The 25,217-nt window shown below is 38.0% G+C and overlaps 3 protein-coding genes across 5 annotated transcripts; 2 read left to right on the forward strand and 1 right to left on the reverse strand.

Annotated features, from left to right (window-relative positions):
* Nucleotides 1-189: 189 nt before the first annotated feature.
* Nucleotides 190-2,237, forward strand: mrpl14 (mitochondrial ribosomal protein L14). Of its 3 annotated transcripts, none has more exons than XM_044137243.1 (3): nt 190-422; nt 638-740; nt 1,799-2,237. In XM_044137243.1, exons 2-3 carry the CDS (start codon nt 661-663, stop codon nt 2,163-2,165), a joined length of 447 nt encoding a protein of 148 aa, XP_043993178.1. In that variant the 5' UTR covers nt 190-422; nt 638-660; the 3' UTR covers nt 2,166-2,237. The 3 variants fall into 3 exon arrangements, with proteins under 3 accessions (XP_043993178.1, XP_043993176.1, XP_043993177.1); XM_044137241.1 differs by having other exon boundaries at nt 190-332; XM_044137242.1 differs by having other exon boundaries at nt 347-462.
* Nucleotides 2,238-2,402: 165 nt separating this feature from the next.
* On the reverse strand, nt 2,403-13,657 carry LOC122842934 (calpain-1 catalytic subunit-like). Its single transcript, XM_044137244.1, has 23 exons — nt 13,506-13,657; nt 12,019-12,045; nt 10,696-10,942; nt 9,671-9,740; nt 9,484-9,602; nt 9,246-9,379; nt 8,975-9,143; nt 8,815-8,898; nt 8,649-8,734; nt 8,033-8,107; nt 7,111-7,271; nt 5,467-5,636; nt 5,340-5,351; nt 4,825-5,036; nt 4,700-4,739; nt 4,535-4,600; nt 4,322-4,379; nt 4,109-4,173; nt 3,902-3,970; nt 3,749-3,827; nt 3,545-3,658; nt 3,244-3,302; nt 2,403-3,168 (listed from the first exon to the last, which is right to left on the reverse strand). Exons 3-23 carry the CDS (start codon nt 10,939-10,941, stop codon nt 3,142-3,144), a joined length of 2,115 nt encoding a protein of 704 aa, XP_043993179.1. The 5' UTR covers nt 10,942; nt 12,019-12,045; nt 13,506-13,657; the 3' UTR covers nt 2,403-3,141.
* A 3,716-nt stretch (nt 13,658-17,373) lies between these two features.
* On the forward strand, nt 17,374-25,198 carry LOC122842936 (calpain-2 catalytic subunit-like). The gene is made up of 21 exons (XM_044137248.1): nt 17,374-17,718; nt 17,797-17,866; nt 19,144-19,262; nt 19,593-19,726; nt 19,816-19,984; nt 20,093-20,176; nt 20,242-20,327; nt 20,881-20,955; nt 21,173-21,333; nt 21,430-21,599; nt 21,690-21,701; nt 21,801-22,012; nt 22,090-22,126; nt 22,218-22,283; nt 22,393-22,450; nt 23,020-23,084; nt 23,187-23,255; nt 24,061-24,139; nt 24,653-24,769; nt 24,887-24,945; nt 25,029-25,198. Exons 1-21 carry the CDS (start codon nt 17,482-17,484, stop codon nt 25,050-25,052), a joined length of 2,103 nt encoding a protein of 700 aa, XP_043993183.1. The 5' UTR covers nt 17,374-17,481; the 3' UTR covers nt 25,053-25,198.
* The last annotated feature ends 19 nt before the right edge of the window (nt 25,199-25,217 follow it).

Genomic DNA, 25,217 nt, shown 5'->3' on the forward strand with positions numbered 1-25,217 from the left:
ACACATAAACATTGCTCCGCCACCGCGGCTGAGTCAGTCTGTATGCCGGTGGGACAAAGTCGCTAACTAGAACCAGTCTAACAACAAGTTTAGATAGCCCCAAAGACATGTAAGATGTAGATTGCGCATGCGTCTTAAACCTCTTTATTCCTCCTTGAGGCTGGATGAATAACATCTAGTTTATTGTATTTCTACACACATTGTTGCGCATGTCTGTGACATACAAACAGCAACAGACGCTTCTGGCTATTTTTCTCATCTTCTTCTGGCCTTTTACCGCGCACAATCTGGCAACATTTATGATTAGGATACTACTCCAAGTACATATTAGGGTGAGCAAAGTTTGTTTGTACTTTATAGCATTTTGTTAATTCGATAGCTACATTTATTAGTCGCTTCCAGATGACGTACTCTTGACATTGGTATGGAGCGGAAAACAATGGTTACCTTATTTTGTTAAATGTACGCTCTTACACCCAATCTGATGTATATGTCAATTTAATTAAATTGTTTTTGTCACAATTATTAACAGACAGAGAAACATTTAACATATTTAAGTCTTATTACATTGTCACGTGAAGTTTGACACCGCTAACATTAGCGTATTAGCTGCTAACCGTTTGCATTTTTTCCACAGGCCACAGAAGATTAGTTGTAATCATGACTTTCCCCCGGCTTTTACAACAACTTCCTGTGCTGCTTGTTCAGACGTCCTCAACAATCCTTCAAAGAAAATTTAGGTAAGAATATCTTTTTTAGGAAAAATTTTTATGTACGTAGTTTTTGAATGGTGTAGTAAACATATTGTAAGCATATTTTACGATCTTTGGTCTTGGTATTTTTCGAAAAAATACGCTTTAGGTGAAATTTACAGTGCCTTGCAATGCAAATGGAACATCTTGAACTATTTTTACACGTTGCAACTAAATGTTTAGCTGCATTTTTGGCATCCCGTCAGCATTATGCAGCTACCACCGTGTTGCAAGGCATTGATTGGTGTCCTTTTTTATTTGTTTTAGTGACAGACACATTTTCGGGCTTTCTTAGAGCAACTTCTTTTTATCTTACACTTTCATAAAAGAAATGTTGTGAAGTGCAAGCTCATAGTTCATGTGGCCTTGGTGGCTACTGGCTGCTGATCTCATTACCAAGCTTTTAGTTACTCTTTCCATTTTTAGAAAATGAACTCAACAGTCTTCACTGAGATTTTCAAAGCTTGCTAAATGTTATTGAACATAACTCTGCTTTAAACTTCTCCTCACTCTATAAAAGCTGCATGTTTTGGTCTTTATGAAGCTATTTGTTCTCTAAAATAACTGCAAGACCTTATCAGAACACATGTATTTATACTGAGATTTAATGACACACAGGTGGATTCTGATTTCTTTTAATGAGTTGACATCTGGCTGCTCTGGATGTTCTTTTGGGAAATCAGAGTAAAGAGGTTGAATTCATACCCATGCCAATCTTTTCAGATTAATTTTATTTGTATTTGTAAATAATTGTGGAGAAGATGTATTTTTTTCAGGTTCATCATGATAGAATAGAAGTACTTTATTCATCCGAACACTGCTTGGTGTTAGTCTATTAAAATCGCAATTATGTTGATGTAGTTTTAGCTTGCAAAATTTAAGCTGCATAAGGAAGGTACTGTACAGGATAAATCTTTGCCACTTGCCTTTTTTCATTTACAAATCATAACTGAAAAGGAGTGGGACTCATTAGAATAATTAGTATGAAGTACTTATAAAAAGTTGTTTAGTTTAGAATTACTGACTTATTTTTTTTATCTCTCCAGTGTCTCAATTGCTATGGCTGCGATTCAGAAAATGACGAGAGTGCGCGTGGTGGACAACAGCTCTCTCGGAAATACGCCATATCACCGCCCACCGAGAGTGATCCATGTCTACACTAAGAACGGCGTTGGGAAAGTCGGCGACAAAGTGTTGCTGGCCATTAAAGGGCAGAAGAAGAAAGCGCTCATCGTTGGACACAAGATGCCCGGGGACCGCATGACTCCACGCTTTGATTCGAACAATGTTGTTCTGATTGAGGACAATGGCAACCCTACTGGAACAAGGATTAAGGTTCCTATACCAACAAGCCTGCGTCAAATGGAAGGCAATTACTCCAAAGTTCTGGCAATTGCAAACACATTTGTCTAATTTCATCATGTCGAATATATATGAACATTTAACTCTTGACTTTTCAATAAAATAAAAAATGGTCAATTTGCAGTTTTCTGTATAGTATTTTGTTGCCACGCATTAAATGCTAAAGTGTTATTTTACATATTTGACATTTTACTGAGGCCTCGTGTTTACAGCAAATATGACTTTTACCTACATCATAGGATCATCTGCTGCTCTGCAGTTTAGTGGGTCAAAGCACAGATTCTAATACCGTTTTTGGGTGAATATTTATTGAAGGCACAACATACATTCCCAAAACATGACATACAATGGCACATAAAATTGCTGTCAACAAGGCAACCCTTACATAAAAATGATGTCAGTTTAATGTCAGTAAATGTGATTAGTGTGACACAACATCACTGGTGGCTTCCTTCAGCTGAAATTTCAGACTAGTTTCTTCAACTTAAATACTAAACAAGCTCAACATAAAAGCGAAAAGTTGGCATTAACTAGGACTCTAGTGCCACCTGGAGGTGGGCGTTGGGAACTACAAATGAAATTCTGAGGTGATTATTTTTGATTAAAAAATAAATAGAAATGATTACATTGACAGGAAAAAATCACAAATACAATAACACTAACAGCTTTTAGTAAGCAGAAAATGACAAAATTAGAACATGACTTGACAGTAATAATATTAAAATAAACTTGGTAAATAAAAATGTCAAATTATGCAGATTCCTGCTGGTGTATCATGCAAAGGCACATGCTGCTATTTCCAATACTGGAGATGACTGATTTACATGACAATTTTTTTTTTTTCACTATGGTATTGCATATCTTCAAAAATATTTCTAGGATACGTGGTTTTTGCGCACTTGCACTTTCTTATAAAGCTCCTATGTTAGGTTGTGTTTGCACTGAGGTGGGGTGTTTTACAGCCTGAGGAGTCCTCAGAGCAGCAGGCACTATATTTTTGCAGCTTCTCCTGAAACTGCAGGGCTCCTCATCCACACATGGTCAGATAAAGCCACTGAAAAAAGAATCAGAAACAAAAGTTAGACACAACTAAAGTTTTAAATAATATATTTTTTACAACATCACTCACCTCTGTGAGGTTCATCTCAGCAACTCCTGATCCCTCCTTGTCTAGCTGCTGGAAAGATCCTGTTAAATTGAAAGGTTTTAGAAGGTTAACGTTAAGCTTTAACCAGATAAGTAAGTATTTTATGTGGTAGCTCAATGGAAAACCCTGGTCATAGCGCTCTTTGCTGATTCAGTCAGTGTAGGTAGACAGTCATGCTTTGGTAGGCCAGCAGTTGTGCCACAGTCCCAATATTGAGATTAATCAATTGAGCAAACCTCTGAGGTGTTTGAAGTTTGGATATATTTAGTGCAGAATTACTCACTGAACATGGCTTCAAGCTTGACCAAGCAGCAGATGAAGTTATCAAAATCAATCAGTTCATTCTCTGCATACCGTGCCACCAGAATCTGGTGCAACCGATTATTCAGTTTAAAGCCTGCGCAGAGAAATAGTACAGGTTTAAAATATGAAATCATTATGTTTCTTGAAGGTATTAATGTCAACAAGAAAGCTGTGGACATTAGACCTGCTGCTTCCACAGCGAGTCGCATCTCATATGAGCTCATGGCTCCTGATTTGTCAAGATCAAACTCTCTGAAAGTGACCTGGAAAATAAAAGGCAAAAATGTGAATAAAAACACAGGAATTAAGAGTACACCCCCATTTCTCCCATTTTTACCAGCCACTTTCGGATTTTGTTCCACAGGATCTGAAATTCTACCAGTCCCAGGCGAGCACTGCCATCTTTCTGGCAAAGTATATATTAAGGCAGCAAATGATACACTGAGGCAATTATTACGCTGACAAATGCAAGCATTTTCCAAAAATATAACCAGCAGAACTGGAGTTAACTAGTTTATTTTTGTGCAATAGGTCATAAGGATACATCCATCAGATTGACCATGGTTCTGCATGATTCTATGCTGAAGCCATCAGTCTTTAGATCTTTGTCTGAAACAGCAAAATTGTGATTTTTATTGATAAAAATAAACACACTACAGTTTGTAAACAGTCTGAAAACTGGTGCAGAAACTATATAGAAACTGATAAGACTCTACAGGAACATTAAAATTACTTAGAGGTTAAACAGAAAACTCACGTCGGGTGACCACTCTGTTGAGAATTGTCCTGAGCTCACGAATAGAGATTTCCATGTCCTGTATAACAACACAGAAAGAAAAAAATAGCAGTACCAGAGCCATGTTCTTTTTTAACTGCATTAAAGTGTTGCTTTATGCTTAATAAGGTTCTACACCTGAGAACAATGCAAATACTGCAATTATCTGCACTATTCTGTTAAATTTCAGGTTACCTCTCCTGCTAGTTGGGCAAACATGGACTTAAACGAATCATCAATATCATCTTCCGTTATTTCCTCCTGCAAGACAAAAAGTAAACATAAAAATTAGAGATCTATATACTTCAAACAATTAGTTCCAAAAAGAAAAGGCTTGAGCCATTCATCCTTGATACACACCTCATCTCCAAAATCAGCAGATATTTCATCATCCAGTTCCCTGCAACAAAAATAAATATGAGATTTCCCTTCCCACATTGTTCTAATGATAAAAATGAAAAAAGAAAGATAAAAAAAAGACACACTCTGTCTCTGATTGCTTTTCGGTGAAAACCCTGAGGACGAAGTCGGCCTCTTTGCCAGGCTCGAAGGTGGAGGGCACAATGAGGTACTCCCCGGGTGGCAGCCGCAGCCGAGTGCTCACCTCACGCAGGTTGATGAAGGTCTCAGATCGAGCGCACGATGAATTACTCAAGAAGAAATTTTTCTTCAAGTGGACATTCTGGCAGCCTCTGTACTGAGGACAGCAGGAGACAAATGACTTAACATGGATTTTCATGTCAATTAATTTAAAACAATGCACTGATTACTGCCAGGTGTGTTTAAAAGATTTGAGTTGCTTTAGGGAGTAGTTTGGTTGCAGTTAAAGGAGCTCTTGGAAATGCATGCAAAATGTTTTTCTGTTGTTGTGTTTCATGTACGTAATTCCAACACAGACCTTTAAAAGAAACTCTTCATCTTGCATATGTGTAGATATAGTTTGAAAATCGCTAAATGAGTCACAAGTAAAAAGGTTCTCAATAAGGGATCCTGTACCTACCTCCTCTGGAATCTGCAAAAGAAACAGAACAGGAAGATTGTTAATGGGTGGCATGAGGCAGCAGACATTTTTAATAAACTACAGGAGCAGAACAGAGGGGATTCATGAAGTTCGTCATGGTTCTCACCTCATAGACAGCAAAGCCAATGGTGTGCATGTCCTGACCATGGCGTCGGTATCTGCGCCGGTCCTTCTGCATGAGGGCTACAAGGAAACTACACGCCACCTCATCATCCTCTGGGTCATCATCCTCCTCCAGCAATGTGATCTTATACTGAGGATTTATCCAAAATGTGTCTGCAGAAATGGAGCATTCATGTCAAGCCAGTTTTGTGAAAAATTACACATATTATAGAGTTTCTACACATATCCACTTTTACATATTTATATAAAAAAATTTGTATGGAAGTCTGGACTTTGAACAGTAAGCATCTCTTATTATTTTTAGTTTTCAGAGTTACTGAAACAACACAATGCTGAGACTGGCCTGTGATTTTTAGAGTGTGGTATACAGCAACTACTTTTTTTGCATCTGGAACTGCTTGAATTGACCCTATTTTAAGCCCTATAACTCTTGAACTAAGCAGACTCTTTAAAGAAAAGCTTTGTTAATTTTGCTAGAATAAATTTCCCTCCAGCATTCCAAGCTATTTTTTTTTTAAGTAAAAAAGACATTTAGACACAGTCTATGAACTACAGGTTCTGTTCTACCTGAATAAAAGGAGAGGCAAGTTTATTTGTATTTTAGCACCAAGCACAAGACAATCAAAAGTGATTTAATTTCACATCAAAGGAAAACACTAAAAACAGAACAAAAAACCTTAAAGCTTTGCTTAAAAAGATATCAACATGTCAAACACTTAACAGCATTACTAGGAACAACTCCTAATCACACATTTTAATTAATCGCCTTAGAAAAGCTGAATACTGTCTTCACTGATTGGGCAAGCAGTTCATTATTGGAACTTTTTGATCAAAAGCTTCAGTGAACTAAATGTTTTGTTGGTCCTGATTTAAAAGAACCAACAGTTTCTATGGATATGTCAGGTTTTCAGAGTTTGCTCCAGAGTTTAGGAACAAAACTAAATGCTCCCACATCTTGTTTTATTCCAGTTCTGGGAAAGCAGGCAGTAATTATCTGAAGGTTTTATTGGCTCTAGTGGCCTTTATTTGATAGTTAATTGACAGGAAAGTGGGTAATGAGAGAAGGGGGAAGACATGCGGCAAAGGTCGCCAGGCCGGGAATCGAACCTGCGACAGCCGTGTCGAGGACTAAGGCCTTCTTATGTGGGTTGTGCTTAACCCCTGCACCACCACAGCACATCCCAGTAATTATCTGAAGACTTTAAAGGCTCATCCTTATACTTGACAAGAATTTTGGCTCATGGCCATTCAGTGATTTATAAACCCATATCAACACATTTTAAAAGTTGTTCAGAGACCATAAAGGTAGTAAAATGGGACTTTTTTGATTGTAATTTCTACACATTTAGTCAATAAATGAAAATTAAGTTGTGGGGCAAATCAAAGACAGGAAATGTATATTTCAAAAATATTAATGTAAAATCATTGCATTTATTAAGCACCAGTAGACATTTGTTCTTCAGAAAAATTAAACACTGAAGAAAAAGTCTGGGAAAATTTGGTAATACTAAATTTTCTTCTTCCTTCAGGATCAGGAAAATGACAACAGATACAGCATTCATGACAGTGAAGGAGCCCTGATGTTAATATTCTGCTACATGTTTTTGGATTTTTGGTGTTGACTCACTGGGATGGTTCCTGCAGCCCCCGGCGGTGCTGCCTCTCCTCCATGTACCGTAGAACTTCATGGTGTTCCAGTGACTGAGGCTATCCTCACTCAGGACGTCCGGAGTCAAGTTGCAGATTTCCAGTCGGGAAAACTGCCTCAAAAAATCACTGAAGGACATCCTTAAAAAAAAAACAAAAAAAAAAAAAAACAGAAACTTTGTTACTCTGTGCAAATAATTTCAATAAAAGTTAGATTAGATTAGCTTGAATCACATTAAGAAATAATCATGATAAAAAAATTTTTTAAAAATAAATCACCTCTTCTTCGCCTTATTATGTTGCAGCTATGCAAATCTCTTTTTTGACAATGGAGAAGCAAAATCTTTTCCTGTGAATTTCACAAGTTTGTATCATACAGAGAGAGGAATGTTTGGCTACTCAAGTGTGTTGAAGCAGGGATGCATCTAAAAATTGCAGGGCATTGCGTTTCCAGCACTGGATTTAGGTACTCTGGAGCTAAGCCATTGCTCAATTTGCAAATTTATTGTTGAGTCCAAGAGATTTTACTCAAATGCCCTGATATTTTAAAGAGTTCATAGTAACATGCAGTCCAGCAAGGTTATTTGTGGCTCACAGTATTATATAGGTTCTACATTGTACTCAACAGTGGGCATGAAGACCATCAGCAAACTATCTTCTCTCACTGTGTCAAGTGGCTACACTTCTGATCTCAATATATGTTAAATTAATAGGATTTTATTTTTATGACATTTTCAGTGCCAGACTATGTAATTGCAATGCAAATGAAATAATTTTTAAGGCTTTTTATAAACCTTTATGAGAGAAGACACTGGAGGGTGTCGTATGAAACCAAACAGTTTGCCAAATTGAAATGTATATTATTCCTTTTAACTTCTTGTAAGTGAAGATGTAAATCTTACCAAAACTCTCCGTCTTCCATGCTAAGATGCAGGTCTTCCCTTTCAGATGGGTCAATTTCATCCCATTCACTGGAACTGTGAATGACAGACATGACATAAGAAATAACTCTCCAAAGCTAAATGTTAAAAAAATTTAAAGGTACATCTCACCAAATCTGAATATCAACGACTTAACTGGTTTCAGAAGTTTAATTCTAAATTTGAAACTCATAATTAGATTTACTGCAAAGGGTGGTATATTTCAGGATTTACAACTGTTATTAGATGATTATGACTTACTGTGCTCATGAAAACCTGAAATGTAGTTTCTCAGATTAAATTACAATTAAGAACAATCTGTAGAGTGTGATTTTATGGCCTATTACGCTAAAATAACATACAGTATGTCCATGAGACAATCAGCAATATTCTCTACAAGACTGATAAGTCACAGATGATAATTGTTTATCAAGATGGGTATTCACAGGGTGCAGTCTCCAAATTCTATTCAAACACATTTTGAAATATGCCCTGTGTGTTTAATGAATCCACATAATATACAGCTTTCACTTTTTGAATTCAAGTACATCAATAAATTCACATCTGGAGATGCACCTGTAAGTTTGAACACACTCACTTATCACTCCAGGCTCCCGTCCACTCCACCTGGCCCCAGGGGTTACGTATTCGGATAAGGCGCACCATGTTGCCAGCGTAATCAACCTGTCACACAGCAAAGTGGTGAGGAAATGTCAAACCACAACTTTAATGCTTTCTGTTGACCGAGTTGCAAAGAGGCAGACCTCCTTCAATGCAGTGACAGAGTAGGCGTGGCCCTTCACAAGCTTCTTGAAGGTCACAGCCTCCATGTCGAAGGCACTTGTTATCTGTGAGCATGTGAGCAGAAATTTATAATGTAGAATTACATTACGTTCCAGATGAATAGGCGCAAACGACACTTACATCAATAGAGCAGCCCAGCAGGGAGCCCCTCTCCAAGGCTTTACTGATTATCCTGTAGAGATCTTTGGGAGCCTTGCGCAGCTCGTACATCTCAGACACCCCCCCTGTGAAATCCTCAAAGCCCTCGGTGGTGCTTCCTCCAGAGAGAGCCTCATAGGAGCCATTTAGCCTGATAGAAAATAGGAAAACCCTTCAGACTAATTGCTTTTAGCAGCAACACTTCAAAAATATCCCTCTAAACAAACTAACGCAAGCGATTTTTCAAACCTACTTGGCATAAGCTTTCTCTAGGAGTGCACTCCAAAATTCATTGCCCTCAGCTGAATGGAGAAACATGAGCTCTCCGTCTTTGACAGGCAATCGATCATCAATCACAACGTCCACCCACTCACCAAACTGCCAGAACTGCAATGCAAAGCAGTGCATTAAAAAAAGAGATCCATCCATCGAGTTCACGTGAATAGGAATAAAAAAAAAAAAGGAAGGGTGGAAAATTGTAAGTAAAGAACCTGAAAGTGGAAGATTCCAGCGTAGTCATCTTGGAAGGACTGGCCGTGTGGAACAACCCGATGAAGGAGCCTCTCATTCAGGGTCAGAGAGGCAATGGCTGCCAAGAGCCAGCAGTCGCCTGGAGGCCAGAACCTCCCATCAGAATATGTTCTTTTAACTTATTTTCACAACAAATTCAAAACTCACCAAGAGCACCCTGACAGATGTCCGTTCTGGTGGCTCCGCCCACAATAAACTGAGGATCATCTGTCAGTTCCTACAAAGATAACAGAAATGGGTCAAGACAATCAAACTCTTTCAAAGATATCCCTTTTTTTCTGGCTGCCACCCTCCCATGAGCTTTAACTCTGTAAATATCGAGGAGCTGTAAACAAATGTCAGAGAGGGGAGACGTCTGAGATGCCAACAGCTGCAGAGGTCTGCAAAGAGCCTGTCCCTACAAGTCTGATTCTGTCCAGGTTTGCAACATGTAAAGTGAGACATGATATGCCTGCTTACATGCAACAGTCATAATCAAATTCCTCAATTATTACATGACAAGCATTCAAAACAAGAATCTAAAGTGCAGGCTGGCAGCCAGAGTGGATAGTCTGACTTATTCACCAGCCTGTTAAGACTTGATTTATTATTAAAAGGAGTAAATAAGCAGTAAATATATTGAACAAAAAGATGTTTCGAACTACAACTCATTTTAGAATGGATTTATATAATAGATTATGTCTCATGTGTCAAACACACATGCGGACAAAGGACCGCGGGCCTGATCCGGCCCGTCATAACTATTTATGTGGCCTTCAAGACACAGAGCCTCATAAATAGAACTTCAAGATAATAGTTAAATATTATTTTATCAGTCAAATCAAATCAGTTTTTATTTGTACAGTGTCAAATTATATGTGTGTAAAGATGTTCAATATATTTAATTTTAAAAGGTACTCATTGAATACAGAGAAAGCTATAATATTTTAACAGTTTAATATATAGTTTTATTAATGCAATCAGCCACAAATGGCCCTTCGGAAATATGTATGATCTTCATACGGCCAAAAATGAAAAGGATTTTGACATCCCTGGATTATATTATAGATAAGATTATTGACTAATTTTCTTTTTGACAGTTGTAAATACTGTGATAGCAGTTTATTTTCACTCACTGTTATCATAAGCCAATATAGCAGGAAAGCATAAACTTTCCCTTGAAATTTTCTTACCGTGGGTCTCATCCACTCCACATCTCTAGTTTTAGATGAATAGGGTGCAAGCTCTTTGAAGCCCAGAGATGGGGGCTCAGCGGGGAAGCAGGGGTCCTCAAACAGGCAGCCCGCCTCCACGCACTCCTGCTTCAGAGCCTCGTAGTCCTGGCTGGCAAAGTGCACGGCCTGCTCATTGGAACCCATGCCCTCTGACCGGAGCCTGTTGGCGTATATGCTTGCAGATATCCCACCAACCGGATACATACTGGGTGCAGGACAGAAATATGGAGCGCGTAGGCGGGTGCAATTTATAAATAGAAGCAAGTTAAACAGTGACACTCTCTTGTCTGAATGTTACAACACTTTATCCAGTGGTATAAGTCTGTTTAGAAAAAGAAAATACAGAAATCTGCTTATAGCAAAAGTTTCTGAATGAAGGTGTAGCACTTTGAAAGGGAAAAAGCTGGAAATTTCTTTTTAAAAAAGTGTTATGTGTGTGTATGTAGCCCCATTTTGATACCCATAAACAAAATCCAGTGGAACTAAGCCTTCTGAAATCACAAAATCGGTGCAGTTTCACAGGAGTGTAATTTGATCACAGTAAACATACTGGAAAGGGACCTCTTGGAGCAGACAAATTATAAACCTACAGCCAGAACTACAGAGGATGTTTAGATCAAAGCATACTCGTGTGTTTGAACGGCCCGGTCAAATTCCGGACCTAAAACCACTTAAGAATTCATGGTTAAAAATTGACATTCACAGATGCTGCAAGTCGAGTTTGGCTGAGCTACAAAAATTTGGCAAAGATCAACGGGGAAACATTTTTGTCTCTAGAAGTGCAAAACTGCTAGAAACTATGGTAAACCTAAAAGACTTGCAGCTGTCATTGCAAAAAAAAAAGGTGAGTTTACAGAGTACCGATTCAGGAGGCTCAATATAAACACACACTGCACTTTTGTAAGTGGAAATTACTGAAAGATGTTCACTTTGTGAACGTGCACTACCTTTTGTGATTGTAACACAAAAAGCTACAAGAAAAGCACAAAAGTTTGTATCTGTGAGCATTTAGCTTTCAGAAAAACCTAATGATTCCAGTAATTAGATTCAGAACGTTCTGTAACAGTACCTTTCATTTTAAGTTAAAACATGGCTAAAATGTAGCTGTATATCAAGAGAAAGCAAAGTGACATGGAAACAGTTAGAAATCAATAAAAATAGAAGCCAGCAGAGGATAATTAGCAAGCAAAATGCATGCAATGATTAAAAAAATTGAATACAATTTAAATACACCAATGCCCAAAATAAAAATTAAAGTACTAAAAAATGTGTATATAATACCTTTTCTTTATGGACAGGCTGAAGGGACTATGGAGAGGAAGGAAACAGAGAGAAATGGCCATGCATTGATTTAGAGCTGGAAATTAATCAAATGACCAAAAATATTCATTATTTTAACTTGAAATATGTTCTTTCACACTAAAATTTCTCCACAAGTTACAAAAGCCTAACATAATCAATACAAAGATTCAGCTGTGTTGCTTTCTGGATCTGTGCTAAGGGAAAACTTGAACAATAGTCTAGCTCTGCTCTACCTGAAATAAATCCTAATGAGCAGAGTCTGTGCAAAAAAATACCTGTTGGGAGGATCTTTACACAAGTATTCTCATCAAATTACAAAGGGTGAATTTTATTGAGATTTTAAGTGATAAACCAACTATATATATATATATATATATATATATATATATATATATATATATATATATATATATATATATATATATATATATATATATATATATATATATATATATAATGCTTAAATGAAAGAGGATCAAGAAACACAGCAGTCATGTGATCTGTTCAGACAAGACAAGAACTAGACTTTTTGAGTCTTTGGCAGGAAGCTAATACTTCACATCAGCCTGAATACAGCATTCCTGTCATAAAACACGTTGGCAGCAACACAATGCTGTGGGGATGGTTTCTTTCAGAGTTGACAGGGAAAAGGAGCTAAGCATAGAAAATAAGTAGAGGCTCCAAAACATTTGAGATTGTATTAAAATACGTGTATCACTTTTGGACACTGTTTCATTTTACTTCCACTTCATAATGACTCACTGATAGATGTGTTAGGAGCCAAAAGAGGTTATGGTTGTGCCCCTTTAACAGGGGCATTGTTAAAAGAGGCCAATCCCCAAATGGAGGCCCCTCACTCCTGTGGAGATTCTATAGGAATGTCCCTCTGTCAAAATCACACCATAGATCTGAATGGATCTGTTTTTCTTCAATAATGGGAAAAGTACAAAAAACTGATCCCTGCGGTAACAATGTTGATGGTGTCATCCACAGGACTTTAACCCTAAACAATCCAAAAACAACATACCACCTCTGTCAGGTGACTGCAGAGGCCAAACAAATGCTGCCCATACAATATGTTAAACACTTTGTGAAATCCTCAGTGGATTCTTTCTTTCAGGTGCTGTAAAAAGTCACAGTAAGTGAGGCCTGCTGCTTGAACCAGAACTGTTCTGCAGCACCTGTTCAGCAGGAGCATACAGGCCTGTCTGTAAGCGGCCTGCATGTTACACAAAAGATTCTCACAACTATAGATGAAAGCTGCTCTTATTTTAGAGCTAAAATCGGCAGCTGAACTGATTCTTTTCGTCCTACTGCGCAGCTGTCACTTCCTTGTCTATTATTGCCAGAGGGACAAGGTGCAGCAGATTAAATCCAGCTCTCCGCACCACAATAAACCCATCGGGCACCGTTAATCACACACGGAGTAAATAAAGTGATTCTCTAAAGTGACGCGATGAACTCACCACCGGTTAGGAAAACTGCTTCAGATTCCCAGGATATGAAACAGAAAGCGGTTATTGTGCTAATCTGGTAATCAGTGACAGGGGGACAGTCTGAGTGGTCCTCCCTCCTCTCAGTCTGTGCTCACTGCAGATCAGACCAGCCCACGTCTAGAGGAGGGGCACACTGCAAGCTGCTAGTACCGCAGAGTAGCCGCTAGGGGCGCCAAAGACCAAAAACATGCTCTGACTTGAACGAAATAATAAATTAGGAGAATTTAAAAATATATATGAGAAGCTGTTAAACATAAATTACGCATCATGTAATTCCATGAACATGTAGATATTTTAAACTACTAACAAAGCTAATGCTTGGTGGAAAAAAATATTTTCTTATTCACAAACTGTTGGAAAACTATAAATGCACCAGGATTGTCATTCCACTGTACTGAAGATCAGAGAGTGGGTTTGGGTGTCACACTTATTGCTTAATCAATCCTATTTCTCTGTGTAATGGAGGTTTACATAAGAGTGCCTGGTCAGAATAACCTATTTATTCTTTCAACAAGTACGCACCGCCAAATGCAACTTTGATTGGTTATTTGAATTATATATCAATTAGAAAAGCATTTTGAAAGGAACTTTTCTGAAAATTTTTATTTTAAAATTCAGTCTTAATTTTATGTCTTTCTTTTTCTCCCCTCAAGGGGGTCTTTTTGAGGGCTCTAGTGTCCCTTATATGAAAGTAGGCTGACAGGAAAGGAGGGAAGACATGCAACAAATGTCACCAGGTCCAGGAATTGAACCCGTGACGGCTGCGTTGAGGATTCATGGCCTCCAAGCGTGGGTCACGCTTTCCCTAATTGCCACCACAGCATGCCCCTTAATTTTATATCTTAACAGCATTTCATGGAAGCACCTCTATAATGTTATGAACTGACAAATGGAGTTACGGTAAATAAAAAGAACAGAATCAAACTACCAACTCATTTTCCTGATCCTTACTAAGGATTAAACTATTTCTAATGGATACAGATAGAAACTCATTTTTATTGCTGCACATTTTGTTAGGGCTACAAACTTCCTTTTATTTCTGTGGTATAAATCACAAAATAGGACATACTTGTGAGGTAGAATGAAGATGATATTGGATTAGGATTATGAGGGTTTTAAAAAAAATACAAATAAAAATCTGATATTAACTCTTTCTCTTTTCCAAAATTACACAGGCTCAGCCAAATATTTATGGGGAACATATGTGGAAATTAATTTTCAGATCTTGACACAGATCCTCAATCACCTCGATGTCAGGTACTAAACTGCTAAATGACAATACCTTGTCTGTGGCCTCTATGTACACGCCAGCATTTTACAACAGCGCCTGTAGGGGGAGAGATTTTCTGTGACATCCTGCCCCATTCTGCCCTACATAAGCAGTGACTTGCAAAAGTAATCTCACCCCTTGAAATTTTCAATATTTTCACACATTACAACTATTTTTATTTTCCCCACCAGGGGGTCCTTTTTGTGGGCTCTGGTGTCCCTTTTTTCATGGTGGGCTGGCGGGAGGGGGGGAGGGGGGAGGATGCGGCGGGTGTCGTCGGGTCTGGGAATCGAGCCCGCGACGGCCGCGTCGAGGGCTGGGGGCCTCCGGGCGTGGGGCGCGCTGGCCTCTGCGCCACCGGAGCACGCCCCCACACATTACAACTATTTGATGTTGTTAAGATTTTATGTAGCAGCTCATCAAATTTTTAAAATGAATTGAAGGTGATACATGGTTTTCTAAATATTCTACAGATAAAATCTGAAAGGTGTGACATTGATTTTTATTGAGCTCCTCTAAACATTTTGCAAATGCAAGTTTTTAGAGGGCTGTTGCTACTAGCTTTACTAGCAGACAAATTTTCTGCAGTTGAATACAAACTGTTTTCAATTCAGAAAACGGTTAACCTTGAGTTAAGTGTATAACTATAAACAAAGCAACATTCAGCTCATTACTGCATACTGAGTCTGGTTTTTGTCACTTGAGATGAAATGTGTGATAAATGGCAGCAAACATTGAAAGTCATCAAGTTCATCAGGCTGTCTTGTTATGAGATAAATAAAACTTTTACATCTGACGTTTGTTTAAACTTTGAGACTTGTTGTGAGAGTAAACAGGAAACATGCCTGCAAGAATAGCAGGCATTTATTTTACGAATGTGCTATTCGTAAAATAACCAAGCCTGCCTTTTTTAAGGTTTGGTATTTTTGCCATTTTTCTGTCCTTTTTATAGGTGATTGGTTTCTTTTATTTTCCTGTCTGCTTTAGTCAGGCAGCTAACCTGCCATCAGATCAGACCTGCTGTTCATCTTTATTGCTGTTGCTTCAACAGGTTCTCTGTCAGGTTCCTTTGCTCATTTATTGTCTCTTTGCTTCAGCTTCTGTATTGTTTCCTCTTAGTTTGATCGTCTTTGTACTGCTGAGGGATTTTTGATTCATAAAACCTCAGCTTTTATTTTGAATTTGTGCACACCTGAAACAAGTTTTCATTTAGGTTTCCCCCTTCCAGTTCCTCTTGTGGTTCCAGCTCACCCAAACCTCTTTCATGACTTCAAAGACTGAATACATTTTCCCAGACTTGTTTGCTATAAGCAAAACAGGTCACACAGATGCTAAATGATGCCTTTGAGTTTTAAACCTATAGAATGACTTTGAAGGGAGACAAAAGATAAATTTTGATCTACCTGGAATGCGATCAGTTTCATAAGATGAATCCATTTTGAGATTTCTCCTTCCGCAAAGAATTATCTTCCTATTAACTGATTTATTGTCTGTCTTTGGGAACTATTAGTCATTTAACCATGTATTTGCTTGTTATGGACACCAGACAGATTGCCCTCTCTTCTAGTTTATTTGTCTGGAATCACGGTGGGGTTGGCAGCTGTCCCAACAGACAGCAGGAAGGGAGTGGTGTACACCCCCAGACAGGGTGCCAGCTTTTTTAAAAACACTGATAAATAATTTACATCTAAAACTGTTATCATCATTCCTAACCCAGATACTCTCAGGTTCATTTGGGTCTCAAGGTTTTCCCAGGCCGAAAGGACATTTATTTCCCCCAGTGACTCCATAGGTGAGACAAACTGTGTTTCTAAAATTTTTCTAGGAAATATGGTCATCTTTGTTGATGTCTATAGACATTTGTGAATAATTATTAAGAATTTTTAATCATAATACCTTATATGCACTGCTACTATCATCTGAAGGCCACAAACATTGTATTTATGGTATAGAACACAAATCTGACGTTGCACAAAAGGATCAATTTAATTCCTGATTAAACTGAGTTAAAAAAACATTTGTTTAGGGCTTTGGTTCCCTGTATTTCAGTTGGAGGATGTAAGCACAAAATGAGGATGTAACACTACAACTCCTGACTGGGTGTGCCTGTGCGTGACTCAGGTTATGAAACACAGCATCTTAAATTTGACCTGTTTAAACTGTTGCTTCAGTATGTTGAGGGATCTCTTCCTCAACTCCCACCCATATTTACAGCACACAATCTGTTTCTACAACCATTTTCCAGAAATGTACTTTTATATATCATTTATGTGAAGCTTTATAGTGTGTTAACTTTTTCTAATCACATAGATGTTTTTACAAACATTTCCAGTGTCTAATATCTACATTTAGTCCCGAAAACGAAAAGGACAAAAGGTGGTAGGGGTGTTGGTACTATAAGGTGTGTCCTTGTTTTGTTTCAGTTGTGGTCACAACGAGCTCATCGTGGATTTGCTTACGCCTGCTGCTGTCTGCGCCATTTGTCTCACCTGTCCACAAGCAGCTCCTCCCTGTTTGTTATCTGACTCCATTTCTCCATCCGTATAGGTAGCTATAAAAGACTCCAGCACAAAAACACTTCAGGGAAGTGTCCCTTCATAAGAGCATCTGACAAGGCAAACAAGCCCTGTTATTAAATAAGGAAATCCTGCAAGTGAGCGCTCAGAAAGGGTGACAATGACCTCCACAGCAGATCGACTGGCCCACCAGCAGAAGAGGAAGGAAGGCATCGGCACCAACCAGAAGGCAGTGAAGTTTTGCGATCAGGATTATGAGACCCTGCGTGAGCAGTGTCTGAGCAGGGGACGCCTGTTTGAGGATGACAGCTTTGGTGCCGAGAGCAAGTCACTAGGCTACAATGAGCTGGGGCCGTACTCATCCAATACGAGAGGCATTGTTTGGAAGAGGCCAACGGTAAAAAACAACTTAAAATAATAAGTTTATTGCACAAAAATAATTGATTTTTTCAAAATTTTTTCATCTGTCATATAGGAGCTGTGTTCAAACCCAATGTTCATTGATGATGGTGCCACAAGGATGGATATTTGTCAGGGAGCATTAGGTGAGTTTTTTGCTTTTATTTTTAATGCGTTAACAAGCCGTCTATAACCCCTCCCCCCCCCCAACTGCTGCCATTAAATTTGCTTTTCCAGCATATGGTAACACACAATGAGTTTTCTTTTCCTTTTAACCCTTTAACTCTGAAGGCTTCAGAAACCTTCATGTTATAAACTTAAAGGTCAAACCTACCAGTGACATTTCAGCACTTCTGATAATTGTTCATTTAGTCTCATATCCTGAAGCTCAGTGGTGTAAATCTTATTTACAGGCATGTGAGGTTAGATGTGCTTTAATTATTTGATAACAAATAAATGTTAAAATGCCTTTGTTATGTGCACACATCCTATACTGATGTCCTTAAACTTGCTAAGACTGATTCTAAGTTTTTATTTGGCAAAGATCAGGTTAGTTTAAAAATGGTAATTTTTCCCCTGACTGTATATATTTCATTTCTCTCAGCTGTGCACATATTTAAGCTTACAATAGCCTGGTTAGTTCAAAAATATATAAATTGCTTAAATGCTTCTTCTTTCCTTCAAGCCCCCCATCAAGGGATTTTGGGAATGCTCTTTTTGCAGATTTTTTTGTCAAAAAAGGCAACATATTTAAATTTTGCATCATTTCTTAACTCTGAAAACACCCTGACAAATCCAATGAGATTTTTATCAATGAACAAAAAATGTAGTTGGGTTTTACTTTTAAAAATTTGTTCTGGGTTACACTAATACCAGAAATAAACAATTTTAGCTTAATTAGTAGAGGTGATGACAGTAAACCTGGTCACCCATACAGATGTTCACAAAGCTGCTGCAGTTTTGTCATTTTTGAGAATTAAGGTTTATTAAAAGTATCATTTAAAGTCATAAAGAACATTTTTTATTATAACTTTTACCTTTTTTTTTAGCTGGATGTTGCTGATGAGCGATGACCTTACAGCACTTAACTCAATTTTTGGTGCAAATTTCATTGTTCATCCAAGACAAAATTAGCCATGGCAAAGTCATGACTCAAATTTTAGTTTATCTGTATAAATGGTGTATATTAGTTTTAAGGCAGTTACATATTTACTTTAATCTGAAAACAGTATTTTATTTTGCAACAAAAGTAGTGTATTGAAGTAGGAGTGTGTATTGAAGGAAATAACACAAAAAACATTAGATTGAAATATCATAATTTTTCGTGTTTTCAAAATGTAAACAAAATGCACAGCAGATCACAAGTGTCCATTTCAATCTCTATGTGTTTTTCAGTTCACAGTTATTTGCCCTTATGTTTCAGGGGATTGCTGGCTTCTGGCTGCCATTGCTTCTCTAACTCTGGACCAGCGAATCCTAGAACGGGTGGTGCCCACTGGACAGAGCTTCACTGAGGATTATGCAGGGATATTTCACTTTCAGGTCAGGAAAACTTAATACTGACATTTACCCAACAAGCTTCTTTCTTTGGGAACTTTTGATACATAATTTAAAATAATAATAATAATAATAATAATAATAATAATAATAATAATAATAATAATAATAATAATAATAATAATAATAATAATAATAATAATAATAATAATAATTCAGGAAATTCACCTGAACCTGGTCTGTTCTGTCCCCCTTTAAAGGTTGATATTGAAATATTTCAAGGATTCCACAATTTGTTTTTTTGTTATTTTTTTTTATTTATGAAACCAGATTTATATTTTTGTGTGTGTTTTTAACACTTATTGTTTCTTTCAGTTTTGGCAGTATGGTGAGTGGGTGGATGTCGTAATAGATGATCGTTTACCCACCAAAGACGGGAAGCTTCTGTTTGTTCACTCGGCAGAGGGCTCAGAGTTCTGGAGTGCTCTCCTGGAGAAAGCTTACGCAAAGTACTAATCACTCAGATGTGTACGTTTGTTTATTTTAATGTATTGTAAACTGAGGAGCTAAATTTGTTCCTCTCCCTTGTGTTTGGCAGAGTGAACGGTTGCTACGAAGCTCTGTCTGGAGGAAACACCATCGAGGGCTTTGAGGATTTTACAGGAGGGATTGCTGAGATTTACACCTTAAGCAAAGCTCCACCGAAGCTCTTCCAAATCATCCAGAAAGCCCTGGGTTTGGGTTCACTCCTGGGCTGCTCTATTGATGCAAGTCTCATTTTCATATTTAACTGCACTTCAATTTGAAAAATGGACAGTAACACAGTCATGAAGGCACCTGATTAAAGTGTTTATCTCTGATGGTTTTTTTTTTAGATTACCAGTGCCAGTGAGACAGAGGCAGTAACCGCTCTGAAGCTTGTGAAAGGACATGCATACTCTGTTACTGGTGCAGAAGAGGTAATTAATTTTAGCTTCTAGTTTTGCATCATGCCCAAATATACAGCACACTCCTATTCTTCCAGGTCAGCTACCGAGCCAGGGATGTTCAACTGGTCCGTATTAGAAACCCATGGGGACAAGTGGAATGGACAGGTCCTTGGAGTGACGGGTAAATTCTGACAGTTCAGCAAACTGATAACCAGCAGTCTGTTTTTCTTTAATGTGGACACATAAAAAAGAAGGAATACACAGACTGACTCTTTTTCCATGTTAGTCTGGTATGAAAAAGTGTTTGCACCCTTTCTGATTTTCTTTGTATGTTTGTCACATTTCAGGGTTTCAGAACATCAAACCAATTTTAGTATTAGTTAAAGACAGCACAAGCTAAAACAAAATGCAAGTTTAAAATAAAGTTTTTATTATTAAGGGAGAAAAAAAACAATCAACGCTTCTTTCACCCGGGACCATGAAGGTTTGGATTTTTTTCTTCATTAATGATAAAAATTTTATTTCGAAAACTTTGTTTTGTGTTTATTTGTGTTGCCTTTGACTAATATTTAAATTGGATGTTCTGAAACACTTAAGTGTGGTAAACAGGCAAAATATATAAAATTAGGAAGGGGGCAAATGCTTTTTCACACCATTTTGCTTTTTAAATTGTACTTTAAATAAAATAAGCAAAACATTCACTGTTTGTTAACAGTGTTATTTTTGTAAAATAGATCCCATGAGTGGAAGTACGTCAGTGATGCTACCAAATCAAAGTTGGACCACGTGGCAGAAGATGGAGAGTTCTGGTATGCTTATGAACTGCATTTTGTGAGATGTCATGTGATTGATGACGCCGCACGTACGTTTCTATATGGGCTTGCAGACTCTACAAATTAGACCTAGATAACAGTGGTGTGCTTAAATATTTTATCAGTCAAGTCACAGCAGTTTTGTCTGCATTCGGCTTAAGAGGAGTGAATATCTTTGCGACACGCTGTAGAACAACGGTGCTCTTGATTTCAGGATGTCCTACTCAGACTTCATCAAGCACTTCTCCAGGCTGGAGATCTGCAACTTGACCCCAGATACACTGGAAAGCGACGAGGTCGGCCATTGGAACAACTACCAGTTTGAAGGGATGTGGAGGGTGGGATCCACCGCTGGTGGCTGCAGAAACAATGCAGGTTGGACAGAAACCTGGAAAGATTCCTTCATTTCAGAGGTCGAAGCTCTGTGTCACTTCCCTCTGTAAGATATTTCTCCTCCTTGGTCTGTTCCAGCCACGTTCTCCTCCAACCCACAGTTCGTCATGCGTCTGGAGGATGTGGATGACGACCCTCTGGATGGGAAATCTGGATGCACCTTCCTGGTGGGGTTGATGCAAAAGGATGGACGGCAGAAGAGGAGGCTTAATAGCGAACTGGAGACCATTGGCTTCGCCATTTATCAGGTCTTATGAAGTAATTTGACACCCAATTTAAAGATATTAAACTTTATCAAAATAATTTTTCTAAAACATTTGTAATTCTTTTTTTTGCAGGTTCCAGATAAGGTTTGTGTTTGCTTAGTTTTTCAACTCTCTCTCCTTCATTTCAGGCTCAAACTTGTATATAAAAAACTATTAAAGAAAAACGAAACTTTCTCTTCTAAGTACAAAGGCTGCAGCAACGTTCGCCTCGGCCCAGATGTGTTGCTGAGTCAGAGACCAGTGGCAATGAGCAGCACCTTCATCAACACCCGCGAAGTGTGCGAACGCTTCAGACTTCCCCCTGGAGAATACGTCATCATTCCCTCAACCTTTCACCCTCATAAGAACGGCAAATTTGTTCTCAGGGTATTCTCAGAGAAAGAGGCCACTACCAGGTATCTGTGATACTTTTGTGTGTGTTGCTGTTTCTCAGTTCATCAGTAACAGGAATAATTCTAGATTTATATTTCAGTCGACTGGAGGAGAAGATTGATGCTAAAATCAAAGAGGTAAACTTGTAGCTTATTTTATCTTCAACAGAGCGTTTGCTGAGCTTTCAAAATGCTGGTGTTTTCATTTGTTTTCATCACTCTTTTATAGGAGGAGGTGTCTGAAAGTGACATTGATCCTCACTTCAAGAAAATCTTTAAGGAAATTGCTGGCAATGTAGGTCCAGAAGTACACATGTTCCCTTTAAATTAGGGGCTCAATCATTTTTTCAAACTCCTTTATGAAAAACTAATAGGTCATAATTTGCCCTTTTATTGTTGAACAGGACATGGAGATATCGGCCTTTGAGTTAGTTGAAATTTTGAACAACATTGTCTCTCACCGTAAGTATGCCGAGAAGTTAAACATAAAGTGTCTCGCATGTGTAACAGAATTCCTGCTAAAAGTGTGTAAAACCTTTAAAGTCGATTATTTTTTCATTGCAGTGAAATAACTTCACACTGAGTTTGTTGCAGAAAATCTTGCAACAAACTCTGTTTCATCTGAACAAACATCATTGTCCAAGCTAACGTCCTTTCAAGCTGCAGATGTTTCTGTTTCTAATAGGACACAAACAATGGCACAGAGAAAGCATCTAATGGTTGGCATGAAAATTTTGCAACCACAAGATACCACTCTTTGTTGCACTTCTCTGAAAGTGATCTTTGGAGATGTTTCCTGGAAATATAAATATTTGTTTTTATGCAGCTTTATGCCAGAGGCTAGAAATAGAATACATGTACTGATTAAGATTTGGTTTTTCAACATTTGTCAATGTGTGGTAATGCAGCTGTGATAAAAGATTAATTCATTTTAAAGTTTCACACACATCTATAACAGCGGTGACAATTATTGCTACTTTTGGGGATTTGGGAACTGTAGTGAGCAACTCATTGCGGTCTTTCTTTTCCAGGCTCTGACATCAAGACAGACGGATTCAGCCTCGAGACGGCGCGTCTCATAGTCAGTCTGCTGGATGTATCCTCAATTAAAGATGGCACTCAAAGCAGTAATTCTGTAACAATGTAAAACTCCTGATGTTAACATGAATTGATACCTTTAAAGTCTTAACATTGCCAGAAAGATGAAAGTGCCAAGTTGGGGCTGAAGGAATTCCATGTTCTCTGGAACAAACTTCAGAAATACCTGGTATGACGTGGTCTTCTCCTTTCATAAGGCATTTATAATTGTTTTTTTACAGCTTTACCCGGAGTTCAAGTTTGCTGTTAAAAACACTGATATCAATTTCCATGTTTGAAACTGAGAAATATGTAATATTGTGTACAAAGAAGGGTGAGTAAGAAGATATCAAAACATTGCCAAAGGTTGATAATTATATTTGAATTGCTGAACATGGGCATCAGCGCATAACACAACCATCACCCAAGTCAGTGGCAGTAATTACAAAGTTTCCATTTGAATTAATGAAGTGAAAACTTATATAATTATTTATTCAGTAAGAAAAATGGAGTCCTAATAGACAGGCACTCTACACAAGCATTTAAAAGCTCACTGTTGTGAGCTAAGTCTGTTAGCCACCACTGTGAACAGAAATGCTTGTGAATAGCTATAATCTATCTCTTACCTGTTTATGTATGGCATATTTCTTCAAGGTGGTGCCATTACATACATCATCATCCATATGGTAAAGCTTTTGTTTCAGAAAAAGGTTATTATAAATGACTTAGTGTTTTGTGGCTCAGTGATACCACGGTCAGTAGACCACAGGCAATTTCCTACCTGCTTCATGTCAAGTTAATAAGAAATGAAGCTCTTTAAATAAATAAATAAATAAATTGTTTATTTGGTCTAAAAACCAAAGAATGTAAATTGTAATTTATTGTGATTTTTGCATTTCCTGGCTTTCCGATGTGTTTTTAAATGCCCTACAAATAAATGTCAACCATACTGTAAAACCTGTTCATGTGATCAAGCTGTTAATGTGTCAATGTAGGAAATCTTCAAGAGCCACGACACAGACAACTCGGGTACAATGAGCTCCCTCGAAATGAGAGCCGCCGTTACTAAAGCAGGTAACAGACATATTAACAAATGTTCACCGCAAAAGCTAGAGATGGACAAAAAAAATTAGCTGAAATAAACTGCTGAATGATTATTTTTATGATTTTGTCTTCTCACTAAATTGCTTGCAATCCTGCTTCTCCAACACAGTTTTGCAAACGCATGGTGGTGCTTCTTTTTCTGAGTCTGTGATGTGACTGAGGAAGCACTGCAGGAACAAATAGCAAATTACTGACTCAGATGTTTGCGTGTGTTTACAAAAGTCATGTGAGGGCAGTTACATTAGAACTGGAAAAGCCAGTTAAGCAGCTCCCGCACAGCACTCAAATTTTGTTTCATGCACGTGAACTTTGGCACAACAATGAAAGGAGCATGTTTAAAATGGCACAACATAAAACGGTGCTGGTGCCTGATACCTTTCTATAACCCTACATGACCAGCAGGTTGAGGACTAACACCCTTTATTTTTAAGAGTGGCACATATCAGCTACACAATAACACACGGCTCATCTTTCTTTTTGCAGGTTTCCATGTGAACAGCGCTGTGCTGCAGTCCATCGTCAATCGCTATGCAGATGCTCAGTTTGCAATTGACTTTGACAGCTTTGTGGCCTGCCTCATTAAGCTGGAAATGCTCTTCAGTGAGTGACACCAGAGCAAATAGAGAAATGTCACAGCAATGTTTTTGCAATTGAGCCGACAGAGAGCAAAGTGGTGTTTAAATTAGTAATGTAACTGTTTGTCTGCCTCTCCCACAGAAATGTTTAAGGCCCTGGAGAAAGGAGACTCAGGGAAGATTGAGCTGAACATACAACAGGTGGGGGACATAATAAAATGTCTTTACATGTTTGCTATTTAAGAGATTTTTGAGTTTGTTGTTTTTTCTGTTTCCTCTTGCAGTGGATGTGCCTGGCAATCAATTAGCTCTGAGGATAAGCAAAAGAAATATTCAAGAACAAGGAAGAGAAGAAAGAGACGAATTTGAAAAGAAAGTGAATTTAACTGATCAATTTTTTGGGCTATAAATTCCACTAAATAAAGAAAAAATAAAAATGCTTCTTGATGTCTGATTTTGAACAATACTACCTG

Source organism: Gambusia affinis, linkage group LG13, assembly GCF_019740435.1.
Source record: "Gambusia affinis linkage group LG13, SWU_Gaff_1.0, whole genome shotgun sequence".
Taxonomy (NCBI): domain Eukaryota; kingdom Metazoa; phylum Chordata; class Actinopteri; order Cyprinodontiformes; family Poeciliidae; genus Gambusia; species Gambusia affinis.